The sequence below is a fragment of the Odocoileus virginianus genome, chromosome 13 (genome assembly GCF_023699985.2).
Source record: "Odocoileus virginianus isolate 20LAN1187 ecotype Illinois chromosome 13, Ovbor_1.2, whole genome shotgun sequence".
NCBI classification, from domain to species: Eukaryota; Metazoa; Chordata; class Mammalia; order Artiodactyla; family Cervidae; genus Odocoileus; species Odocoileus virginianus.
In genome coordinates, this window is record NC_069686.1 from 20,963,194 (window position 1) to 20,976,196 (window position 13,003).

The 13,003-nt window shown below is 36.0% G+C and overlaps 1 protein-coding gene across 3 annotated transcripts in view; it reads right to left on the reverse strand.

Annotated features, from left to right (window-relative positions):
* Nucleotides 1-13,003, reverse strand: part of CERS6 (ceramide synthase 6) — a 339,296-nt gene that overhangs the window by 51,946 nt on the left and 274,347 nt on the right. For all 3 annotated transcript variants that reach the window (XM_070476098.1, XM_070476100.1, XM_070476099.1), the window contains exons 7-8: nucleotides 4,893-5,021; nucleotides 2,020-2,126 (exon numbers count right to left, since the gene is read on the reverse strand). In XM_070476098.1, coding sequence (XP_070332199.1) covers nucleotides 2,020-2,126; nucleotides 4,893-5,021 — 236 coding nt within the window. The remainder of the gene's footprint in view (nucleotides 1-2,019; nucleotides 2,127-4,892; nucleotides 5,022-13,003) is intronic.

A 13,003-nucleotide genomic window follows, 5' to 3' on the forward strand; every position in this document is an offset into this window, starting at 1 on the left:
CCCTACGCTGGGCAGAGGGGTGGGACAGGGATCTGGAGCCATTCACCTGTAGCGTCCCTCACAATTTTAGGAGTCACTAATCTGAAAGGAATTTTTGAATTGTTTCACAGTTTTAAGGCAAACACTTAAAAACACTTTTTATTGTCATTCACCTTACTATTTTAAATACTCTCAATGCCCATTACACTCTAGTAATTGAAACAGGGTCAAAACAAAGGTCATCCAAGCACTCACATCACTTATGAGACATACCTGGCAAGGACTTCACTCACTAGGTGCCCAACCACAATGGCAGCAGGCATACAGAAATTATTTCCTGTCCCCAGCAATAAAATATTTGTCTCACAAGCTGCTTTCTGAAAAACATGACTGCACAAAGGGCTGAGGTAGCGGGAAACCTATAGCATTTGCAATGTTATAAACTCTTGGTTTGCATTTCTGGTTATAAGGATTTTTCTAAGCAGCTGGCTTATGTTATCATCACAGGACATACCCACGAGTTATCTCATTAGCAGCATTACATAATTTCTATATTCCGAGTTTATCTTCTTGGTATCTCATTGCTGTCTAAACTGGAAGAGCTTTTTCACATTAGCTAGAAAGGAGGAGATACATCTCAGCTTTAATTCTATCCTTAAAAGATAGAATGAAAGCAAATGTAAGTACTTAATACTGATGCTTACTTTTTAAATACCAGGTTCTCAGAAATTCTAAGCAGGATAAGCTTTCTGTTATTCTTTTGAGAAATTTTTCCTGGATTTTCCTTGACTTTCTTTTATTTAAATTCCTACCCCTAGTTCTGCTCATAATCTTGAAAGAGCTCCAATCCTGAAATAACTATAGATACATTATAGTCAAAATTACTTAATGTTTCCTACCTACAATCATATAAAACTATTATAATGAGTTTTATAAATGCCTTCTGCCAACACAGGGTGCTGCTGCCGGGAGGCAATTTTCATAACAAGTAGGTGTCCGAAAGGGCTGTGAGTCTCAAGGAGAAGGTGTGTGTATGTACGTACGGGGTTAGATTAATTTGTCTATGGAACCTCAATGATAGATGCTACTCACTTAAAAATCCCAATTTTATCTTTATAATTTTTCTATTGGGCTGAAAAGGTATCACTGAAGCCCTTCATTTCTCCACCTTCTCCCCTTTCCATTGCTGTAATTTCCCATTCATATCAATTTCCCCAAATAGAATAAAAAAATCTGTCATCAGTGGTAGACTTTAAGTGAAATGGAGGAATAATATTTTTTTAGAAATAATAATTCCATAAAGATTAATGACAGTAGATCTATTTTCTATACAAGAGATTGTCATATTTCATCAAAACCTGTCATATAGCTCTCAACCAAAGAAAAGACGTCCAGACGGTAAGGGGCCACAGAGAATTTTAAGGGTTACTTTTGAGCTATACTTTTCATTTGCTTTAGCTATAAATGCAGCCAATGAGAATTATATAGGATAGTGGTCCTAAAACTTGAATGTAGCAGTCATCAGGAAGGCGTCTGTCAAAATCCAGATTGCCAGGCCCCACACCCCGAGTCTGTGATTCAGTAGGTCTGGGGTGGGTGAGGCCCCAGAGGTTGCATTTCTAACAAGCTCAGAGGTGATTCTGCTGCTGTGGCTAATAGTCCAGGAATAATCCTTGGTGAATGACTGGTACAGGAGGATCCCGGATATCTAACTGGTTGCAACACCATACTTCCTTTCTTAAGGCAAACTTTCATGGCTAAGGTTTTTGCATCATACTTTAGGATTGGAGCCTAAAATGGCTGACAGCTTCCTGTGGCTTAAGAACCTATGTAAGCTACATCCTTCTCTAACGATCCTGTAGAAAGTATTAATAAAGAAGACAACTCCCTTCTGGAAGAAGAAATCAAGCTGTTTCCTGAGTCTCTCCCTCACTTTCTTTAAACTTCTTACTAAATATATGGAGTAAAATTCAACAGGAAAATGTTTAAAACCTATTCTGGATGGGGTGGCCTTAGCAGAAAGAAGATAGGCACACTTACCAGAGAGGAAATATGCCCAGTCGTGTGGTGATAAAAACCATGGCAAACATAACAAACAGGAGATCACAAATTTTCTGAAACTTGGCATAATTTGCCATTTTGGCAGCCTATGAAAGGAAGGGATGTGAAAGATTAATTGAGTTAAACTGATAAATGAAAAGCTTCTTTCAATATGTATGAGTCTCCTTTAAGATATAACTTACCAGATGCATAAAACTGCCTGCTACTTTGAAATGTCATGCATCATATTTATAAATTACCCATAAGTCAAGTGAAATGCAGTATTAGCCATAAGTAGAACTACTGACTGTTACAGATTTAATAAAATATTCAGCAACCTGAAAAATTCAATTATATGGTTGACTTCAGGAAAACAGAAAAATAAGAAATTCTTGCATTACAGATAATATTAGCAAGCCAAAGACACCAAAACAGGAATTTGGCATAACAGGTCAAAATAGAAAGCACTAGATAATCCTTTAAACCTTTAATGAATTCCAAATACTAAGGTCACAAACTTTATAGACAATATATTGAGCCTTCCTGTACTTTTTCCTCCTACATACTCAGAGTTATAGGTTTTTCTTAAACAGGTATAAGGAGGTCTCTGGAGACAGTTTCTTGGGTTATCCTCACAAATTTAGAAATGAAGAATGTGTCAAGATGATGTTATTTCAGTGCATCCATTTAGGTATCATTTTCAGATTTACATTATTGGGTCATTTTCTAGATGAAAGTCACTAATGTTCAGAATGTCTATGAGAAGTACACTATTAATTTATGGTAGTGATATAAATGACCAATTTTTATATTATAAATTAGTAGAGGAAAGAAATACATCCCTTTCTCTACCATTTACTTTTAATAGATGATTCTAAGTAAGAACAGGTGACACTGAAAACATAATTGTGCTTGATTACCTCTTTTTACATTTTCACATATAATTCAGAGTACCCACACACTGGGTTATAAACTGAAGATGTATTTCAAATTCATGACATTATTTTCTACTTCTTGTAAAGTTAAATTAGCTGAGCCAGACTTGAAAGGATTGTTGACAGTATCCATAGAAGATCTACAATTTAAGATCTTTAAGTAAAATATGAAGCTATGAGAGAAATACATTCCTAAAAGGAAATATCAATATCTATTAACTGAGTGGAAGCCAGGATTATGAACCTTTAATTTCATGAATACTTTGTATGACATCACAACTTATACTAAAGGAATAAAGAAAGCACCTTCTGTCTCCTTTTGGCTATGTAAACCATGTAGTTTTTCTTTTACGTTCATTCACCAGTATTCAATAAAAAGCATTAAACATCAATTTTTCTGAAATGTCTAAGCCATAGATTCCACTTTGAAGAGTCAACATATCTCATTATTTGGATATTCTTAAGCATTATTTTATAATGTCAAATAGAATCCAAGGGATGAAGAACATTTCCTTTTAAACCTTTGTTTAACACATGACTTGGACTTCTGGATTATTTTTCTTTTCTAGATAAAAGTGGTAGATGATGATTCAGCCCACATTTTCTGAATTATGGCTATGCCAAGCACTAGGTCATCCATTGCCACAGACATAAGAGCTGGCAGATTATACAGGATTGATTTCAAAATGGTAGACTGCTGTATACATTTCTACCTCCAAGCACACTGAAGATTTAACCACATGGTAACTGATTTTCAGGGAATTGCCTTTGTACTAATTTTATTTCTTTTAAAAAATGTGCTGAATAGAATCTAGCTTGAATCACTTAAAAATAGTGCCAACCTTTCATATGACATATCTAGCCCATTAGGACTATTTTTCTGTTTCATAACCTTATAGGGACCAGAGTCTTAAATGAAGTGCTGTATATACTTCAAACCTTGACTAATTGCCTTTATAGTAGATTCAATTTTAGGACCTGAAATTTCTGCTTATATTGCAATAATAAATCATTATTTGAGGGCACTTCTTTTTTATATTCACAGTGACAGCACAAGCTTCAAAGGGGCAGAACTGTAGGGCAAAAGGAATAAAAAAATCAGAATACAGATTCTAAGACCCATTTCTACATGGAATTTGTACTTTGGTAAGTTTATTTTTGGCCAATTATGTAAGTTTCTTAGCATTAAAGTGAAAAACTGTAATTATATAACCTTACTGAGCATGTCTCTTCATGGGGGCCAATATTAAGAGTAAATACCACATCAAAATTTTACTTGGGATTTCATCTTTTGAAATATGTTTAGAAGCATTTTTCGTTTTCATTCTTTTTTGCTATTTTAATAATTCTAAGTGGTAATGGTTTAGAAAGTTAACTAAAGTGCAATCTATATCTTTTCAGGTGTTCTTAATATGTATATGCATAGAAAACAGTTTTCATGTAAAATTTGCAATGCATATATACTTTCACTGTAAAAATACTAGGATAATATTTAATATTAATATACATAATCTATACATATATATAGGCAATAAAAACTGTGACTATTAATTTCATCAGAATGGACAACTACTAACTATAGTGAGTTATACATACTTTCCAGATAAATCAGTGTGAAACTTGCAACACTAGAAACAGCCTATTCCAATAGTAATTTTCCCACTGTAAAACATTAATTTCTTAAGTGTGGAAGGATAAAAGTTTTCATTATTCTGTTAATAAAGAATGCTAACTTGGTGAGTAGTTTTTACACACAAATTTGTATATTCAAGTCTCAGTTTCACCAATTAGACCTACAGAGAAACACTCTGCAGGTTCAAAGAAGTCATATACTACCTTCTCCCAACACCATCTAGCATAGCCTAGAAGAAGTGAGGATCTGAGGGATTCCTTAAATTTCAGATTTTGTACTCTTATATATGAAAAGAAAACTCTCACCTCTAGAAGAGCATCGGCTGAATCGTGGAGACAGAGGATCAGGGTCCCTACTCGGGCCATGTTGTTGACATATGAAAAGGTAATCAAGAGAATAGCTACAAGGTGGTGCAGGAACATAACGCCAAAGTCCTGGGAAGCAGAAGACACAGGCATGTTAGTTAGGATTTAGCAGCATCACAGTTTTTCCATCTGTTCATCCATTCATCTAATACTTCTGAGGAACCCAATGGGCCCAGCACTGGGTACACTAAAATGAGTAATATATAGTTCCTACTCAATGAGAGATCACCGTGTCCTGGCAGAGACATGCAGGAGACCAGTGGCTCTGGACAATGTGGAAAACACTAAGACTAAGGCCAGATCATAAAGGCTGTTTTGTACTAAGCCAAGGAATTTGAAGCTATGAGAAAAATTGCCATATAGAATTCGTGAATGAAAAAATATTGCCTGCCATATCAGTAGACAAAGGATGTTGCAGCCATCAAATTACAGTCTCCTCTAGAGTGAGCACTGAGGAAACTCGATGGAAAGAGCATGCCCACCAGCAGTCAGTCACTGCAGTGTACCCTGACCGGGCACCGCGAGGAGGCTCAGGATGAGAAAGCAGAAGACACTGGCCCCAGATAGCTGAGGAGCATGTCAAAGGAATGAAAGATACACATGGGATATTCATCTTCCTATACACAGAAGAGCACTAAGTTCCTTAACTTGAGATATCTGGTTTTCTTTAATAATAATCTTTTGCTATTCTGACTACCTGGTCTTTGTTGTAGAAACTCCTATATATCTTGGGTCCCCCTTCATCTCTTCGGAGTAATCTCTCAGAGTGATCTGAGATGCTATGTCTGCAGCTTAAGTCCTCAGTTTTGTCAATTTTGGGACAATAATTTTCAACTTTTAAATTGTACATTTTTTTTCAGTTGACAGGTTTCAAGCTCAGAAAGGTATTATTTGGATTTCTACATGAGAAAATTCTTTTAGGCAGCAGTGCAGGTCCAACTGGACCACTTCTCTAACTACTAGTGGCTAGGGTTTGGCATCCTTCTCCTGGAATTTGCCCAACAGAATGTTAAAATAAGAATCATAACATGTTGGCATTTCTGATGGCATTTCTACACAAATAAGCTCTGAATTTTAACTATTATCTGTCTGTAGTCATTAGGAAAAAAAAAAACAACTGGCAAACATAATAGGAACTTGGCCATCCTTATTTTGATCAATTTTAAGGGAGCTGCTTCCTGGCCCATGTGAAAAGATCATCTTTCTCCAGTACTGATTTATCTCCTGACCACCTGGACACATTCATTGAAACATGGAATTTATATTGCTTGGAAATGCTTTTACTGACACTTTTATTTAGTCTGTATTTCTCCCAGAGTAAACTTGAAGTATCTGGGATTTCAGTGCCAAGACCAGCTCTAATGATGACGTACTTGAAACCATGGACCATTCAGAGATAAATGAGACAAAATTAGAAGCATATTATGAAACTGAGAGAGAGATAAAAAAAAAAGAAAGTGAGTGTATGTACAGATACATACACTCTTCATTAAGTAGCTATTGATGTCACACAGTTTGGGGTCTGAAAGTTCAACTTTGATGACTTAAATGGTTCTAAAACATTTAAACAATGTTTTTTTGCTTATATCCTGAAAGTAACTAATGATAATCTATAAGTAATAAAATACTGCACCTATAAGGTCCTTTTGCCATCTATTTCCTTGTATAGTTCCCATATTGAAAAATTCTAATCATTTTTTTTCCCATTTATTTTTATTAGTTGGAGGCTAATTACTTTACATCATTACAGTAGTTTTTGTCATACATTGAAATGAATTAGCCATGGATTTACATGTATTCCCCATCCCGGTCCCCCCTCCCACCTCCCTCTCCACCCGGTCCCTCTGGGTCTTCCCAGTGCACCAGGCCCGAGCACTTGTCTCATGCACCCAACCTGCGCTGGTGATCTGTTTCACCCTAGATAATATACATGTTTCGATGCTGTTCTCTTGAAACATCCCACCCTCGCCTTCTCCCAGAGTCCACAAGTTAAGTTCTATACATCTGAGTCTCTTTTTCTGTTTTGCATATAGGGTTATCGTTACCATCTTTCTAAATTCCATATATATGTGTCAGTATACTGTAATGGTCTTTATCTTTCTGGCTAATCATTTTAATTTATATAACTTAAACCTATAAAGCTATGGATTCTTCTGCTGTTTAAATTCCTGTGATATAGAACTCTTTAAGAATATCTTTTATGTTTTATAAATTCAAGCTTTAAATGACAATGAGGAAGTAAAGCCAAATGGGCATATTTTAAAAAACACAATGTTTAAATGGTTCTGTATACACTTTGGTGTCCAGAGGTTACTTTTCTGCGTTTATGGATAACCATAATGACTTATTACTGGGCTTCCCCAATAGCTCAGTGGGTAAAGAATCTGTCTGCACTGCAGAAGACAGGAAATGTGGGTACAATCCCTGGGTCAGGAAGATCCTCTGGAGGATGAAAAAGCAATCCACTCCAGTATTCTCGCCTAAAAAAGTCCCATGGAGAAAGGATCCTGGTGGGTGACAGCCCAAAGGGTTGCAAAGAGTCAGACAGACATGACTGAGCATACATATTGGTTTTTTAATTTATTCTAGTAAATAGCTCATATTTACTGGAATAAACAATGTATTAGTTTCCTAAGTAAGGTCAGATACATTAAAAAATGAAATAGAACTATTTTTCTTATTTTCAGTTAACCTAGTCTCAAAATGAGCTGTGTGGCATGATGGTAGGTAGATACCACTGTTGGCAGAATCACATCTTGCATCAGTTCATTCTAATGCCCATAGCAGAACTACAGAATGAAGTTGTGCAAACTCCTGCTGCCTGTGGACCTATCACCATGCTCCTTCCTCTAGACCCACATTTGCATCTCTAATTAGTTCTCAGCTTATGGCGAGAGAAATGAAGACCATGCTGAGTTTAATCAGTGACCATACACAGACTCAACTTACCAGTTTTCACCTATTTCTCTTGATTTCTCTGATGCTTTTGTAGTTATCTAGGGTTTTCCTAAAGCATTAAAGTTGAACAATACCAAAAGTGCCTTAAGCATATAATAAAAATTGCTCTGATGTTTCCCAGGGGAAGATGAAATCTCTTCATTCCAGGCTGTTATCAGAAATGTATTCGGTTTCATCACCTAGAGTAATCTACCAGACAATAGCTACTTCAAAACAATGGATCAATTAAAGTGGAGCTAACCTATCAACTGCTATTTTATACTGTCTCATAAACATAATAAATAAAAACATAGAGTGTTAATTCAACAGTTCAGTGAGTTTATATTCACCCATGCTGAATACATAGATTTTAAAATCTAACTAGTTGAGTACCTGACCAGAACAATACTTTCCACATTTCCCATTGTTTAGCCCAGAATGATTGCTCTTGATTCACTGAAAGAGGAGAGGTTTTCTCGATTTAATTTTAAAATGAATATAAATTGATTAAAACCTTATGGAGGATTAGGGCCATTTTATAATTAAGTTTCCTAATACATATCTGATATAAATGTCAATAAACAAAACAATGCCCTTGGCAATATAGCAAGGTTGCCCTAAAAACAAGAGACTTGTTTTTTAGACAAAGTTTGCTTTGTGAAGATGATTTTTGCATATAAATAACCTGGTCCTAGAAAACATTTATTACTGAGGGACTCAGAGCTATGCTCATGGCAGAAGACCAATTTTCATTATGCTGTCATATCTGTATGAATATAAAAAGCATGAATAATGGATTTTGTCTTTTACATTTCTGCTTCAGAAAGCATTATACACAATGAAATACCTTTAATAAAAGCCATGCAATCATTATTTTTTGTGTTACTCTCATCCCCTTACTGTGACATTCCTCTGAATAGGCAGTGAATCTGGTACAAATAACAGTTTTTAAACAAATTGTCAATTTAGCCTTTATCAACACATTGTGGGAAACTCCCATCTTCTTGTTTGTTACTGCTGAAAGTAACTGGTATATTCATATATTTAGACCCAGGCAAGCTGCAGGAAACTTAGCATTTAGGTGGAGAATGTTTCTTCCATTTTTAGTAGCATCAATTGGGTAGAGAGACTGATTTCTTGTTGGCCCTCATACTGGAGACAGATCCCAAAGCCCTTATTTCGAACAGACTGGCCTGGCTGCTCGCATCAGTGGTCCCCAACCTCCTGCTGTTCTGTCACATTGTTTCTGGGCACATTCATAGCCATTGTCAAGGGCTCCTTCTACAATCCCTGCATGATATTTACCTCAACCCCAGCCCTCATTCTAGTGGCTTCTCCTATGGTAGTTATCAGAGATAGGAAAAAATATAGATATGGTCTTGACTCAAGTACAATTAGAATAAGACTAAAATGAAGAAATTGAAGGAAAAGCCATCCATTTTAATAAGAGAAGCTGGGAAGAAAACGTTGGGTTTTTTTCCATATTACATTTCTGAATGGCATTTAGAGAACCCAGAACAGAGTCTCAGTCTATCTTGTGTAGCTTCCACATCAGAAACTTGTAGGTGCAGATAAACTTCTAGGTACTTGGGATCCATCCCCAACTGTTATTAGTACAATGAGAATGGGCATCCTTAACTCAGTTCTCCAGGGGAATTCTCTGCACAACAAAATATTGGCACCGAAGGGCCACAGGGACCAAAGTCTGATGTTCTGTATGATGGAACTCCATTTGCAGTGGCCAGGCTGAACGAACAAGGCTTCGAAATAATACTGTTTTCAGAAAATACATAAATTTACCTCGATGTACTTATTCTTATGAAAGCAAAATTAACTCATTTTTTATTAAAAAAAGTTCCACTACAAACAAGAAGCTTGTTCTCTAAATTCCCATTTGCTGGCTAGAGTATTAACAATTTTATGCAGCTTCTTTTGGGAATAATCTTTGCAACAAATAAAGAAAAGCATTGGTGAAGCTTTTCAAAAAAGAATTAAGAAGATCAAGATATTAACTGATGGTTAATTCAGATGTGCATGGGTGGTGAAAAATATGAAATATCACTAAAATTCAAGACAAAAGACTCTTCTCTCTGGGATGCAAATGACAGAAGCAGCTTTCCCCAATTAAACAAATACCATTAATAAACACTCTAACTCATGAATTGTTGTTGTTTAGTTGTTCAGTCATGTCCAATTCTTTGCAACCCCATGGATTGTAGCCTGTCAGGCTCCTCTTTCCATGGGATTTTCCAGGCAAGAATATTGGAGAGGGTTGCCAACTCCTTCTCCAGGGGATCTCCCCGACTCAGGGATAGGAATCAGGTAATACCAGGTTACCCATTTAGCAGATTTTCAAAAGAAACAGAATGAAAGAAACATAATTTGAAGCTGATTTCATTTTATGGCCACTACAGCAGTAATAGAAATCTCTCATTTCTATTTTTTTTTAAAAATAGTTTTCCTATTTGAGTCTTCAAGGTGCAACGAAATTAATAGGGTTTTTTTTTTTTTTTAAACAGAGTAACATGTTCTTTTTTTTCTAGAGATCAACAACAGTTTCCTTATCTCTTCTCTTGGGATTGTGCAACCTGAGAATAAAACTCAGAATGTTGGGGAGCAATATAGCTGTGCAGAAAGTGGACTTCAAGCCTGTAACTTGGTATCCTATAGGGAAGAGTGGACACCCATGCTCCACCTTCGCTCTAGAATGAACACACATGGAGTGTGTGAACTTCAGACAAAACTTACACGTGCCAAGAACAATCATAAACACTTTTCCCATTGAGCGAATATGAAGATATAACAGATACTCAAACTTTGGTTATGGATAGCTGAAGTCCTATGCATGAATATATATATTGATATATTAACATATCTATATCTATCTATCTATCTATCTATCTATATTTCTCTTAAAAAGCAAAGAAACAAAATACTGTCTAGGTTGTAAAGACAATGACTGAAATAAAAGCATATTCAGAGTGATTTATAAAAATCTGTAAATTCTGATTTGCCCATATTAGGCAACTTGAAAATTATACCTTTCTGTTACCAGCCCATGATGTAAGAAGTTCACATAATATACATAAATGCAAATGTCAACCTTTGGGGTATCTGCACTCTCCCCCAATTTACTTGGTTATTATATTTTTAGCTGGCCTTGAGTTTTGGCTTACTCTAAAGAGAACTGGTTAAATGTGCCATTTAAAGAAGGGTATTTCAAATAACAAGGTTCTTCAAAAATTGTAGTTGAAATTCACTTTCATTCTTATGTATAGCATCTACTCTAGTGTAAATATTTATGGGAAAATGTGGAAATGGATGAAAAAATGTGATTTGTTTGGACAATGTTTAATTATAAAGAGGCAGAGTCCTGCAGGAATGATTCAATTAGCCCATCTCTGATGTCAATCCATGAATAAAACCTCATTCACACAAAATCTAGAGACAGATTTATTTCTATGCTTTTTCCCAATAGATTAGACTTCTCATTTGGGGGACTTAATATATACAGATTTAGGTCCTTGAGGGAGATAACTGTCTCATACAAACAACATTATTAAAAGAGTAAGTGCTAAGAAATTAAACTTGCTATTGTTCATATTGAAATGTTTTTAAAAACATGTTCTGATATGATGTGAATATCTCTCTCTGCCATTCTTAAAGCTGACATCCTGACTCTTCACCAAATAGGCACATCCAGGTGACTCAACTTTGGAGCAGAGAGAGACAAACTACAGACTCCAGGCCGAATCTGGCCCTTATTTGTTTTTGTAAATAATATTTTATTAGAACACAGCAACATCCATTTGTTTAATCACTGTTTATGGCAGTGTTCTTGCTACAGTGGTAGAGTTAAGTAGTTGCAACGGAGACTGCACAGCTCTCGAGTTTAAAATATTTACTAGGTGGCCCTTTAGAAAAAACTTTGATCACCTCCTCCTCAGAGCCACATCAAAGAGCATAATATGTGAAACAGTCTTGTAATTTGAGATATCGCAATTGCATAGGCTCATGGCTGGCTTCATCACATTTTCTTTAGATAAAAAATAAGAGAGGGGTTTAATTTTCACAGCTGTTCTGAAGCAACCCATTAAGTATTACTTTCAAAATTCAGATAAATTATTTAAAAAAAAAACAGTTTTGGCAGATAGATCCATCAAAATCCTCATGATAAATTATAACTACAACTTTAAGAGCTTTTGAAAAGCTTAAGCTTTTGTGAAAACAAGAGCTGTCCTTCTGGATGCAACATTAGTCTCTCTACCGCAACATGTGCCAATACTTCAGAGCTTCTGGGAACATACATAAATGAAATAAAGAACTGCTGTATCAGCAGTGTTCACCCAATCTTTCTCCTGTGTAACAAAGACGGCACCATTTTAAGATCAAGAACTCATAGTCTCATGTACTTTGAATTATTTAGTTAATATTTAATCTTCAATTGATTTTATTACTGTGAAAAAAGATGCAATAAAATTTTATTTGCACAACACAGAACAGTAAGATAGTGCCACTACTTCCCTCCCACTATGCCTGGCCAGAGCTTGGAACTTCATCTGAAACTCCCTGGAGTCCTCCCTGCTTTCTGCTCCTCTTCCCCTCCAAAGTACGCTCTCCAGATGCACTCCGCTTTCAAGTGATGTAGGTATTTTTCTTAATCATATACACATGTCTTTTTTTCTCACTGAATTTTGGGTATAGAGATGTTCTCCATCACCACAAGTCTTGCCAAATTACAAGCGTCAGTAGTTGGAAGCCAAAATATCCATCTTCTGGGTGCAGTTGAAATTACTCTCGGTCCAGCTGCAGTAATTTGTACAGCTTTTCATGCTAGAAGCGTCACTTCTGGGACATTTAAAATACATCCAACGTAACAGTCTTAAGTGATGTGCAAGTTAACAGATTTTACCCTCCTTTTTATCCAGCATTGAGGGTGGGGTGTGGGAAACAACACAGTGGACAAAGGCGAGGGCCAACACTGGATAGCAAATAAACTCATTCAGGTTGAAAACATCCAGAGCGATCAGTAGGGGGCAGATTGGGCTCAACTAAAATCAGAGCGATCCTAGAACTCAAAAGCCATCATCCTCACATTTCCTGTAAAGCCTGTG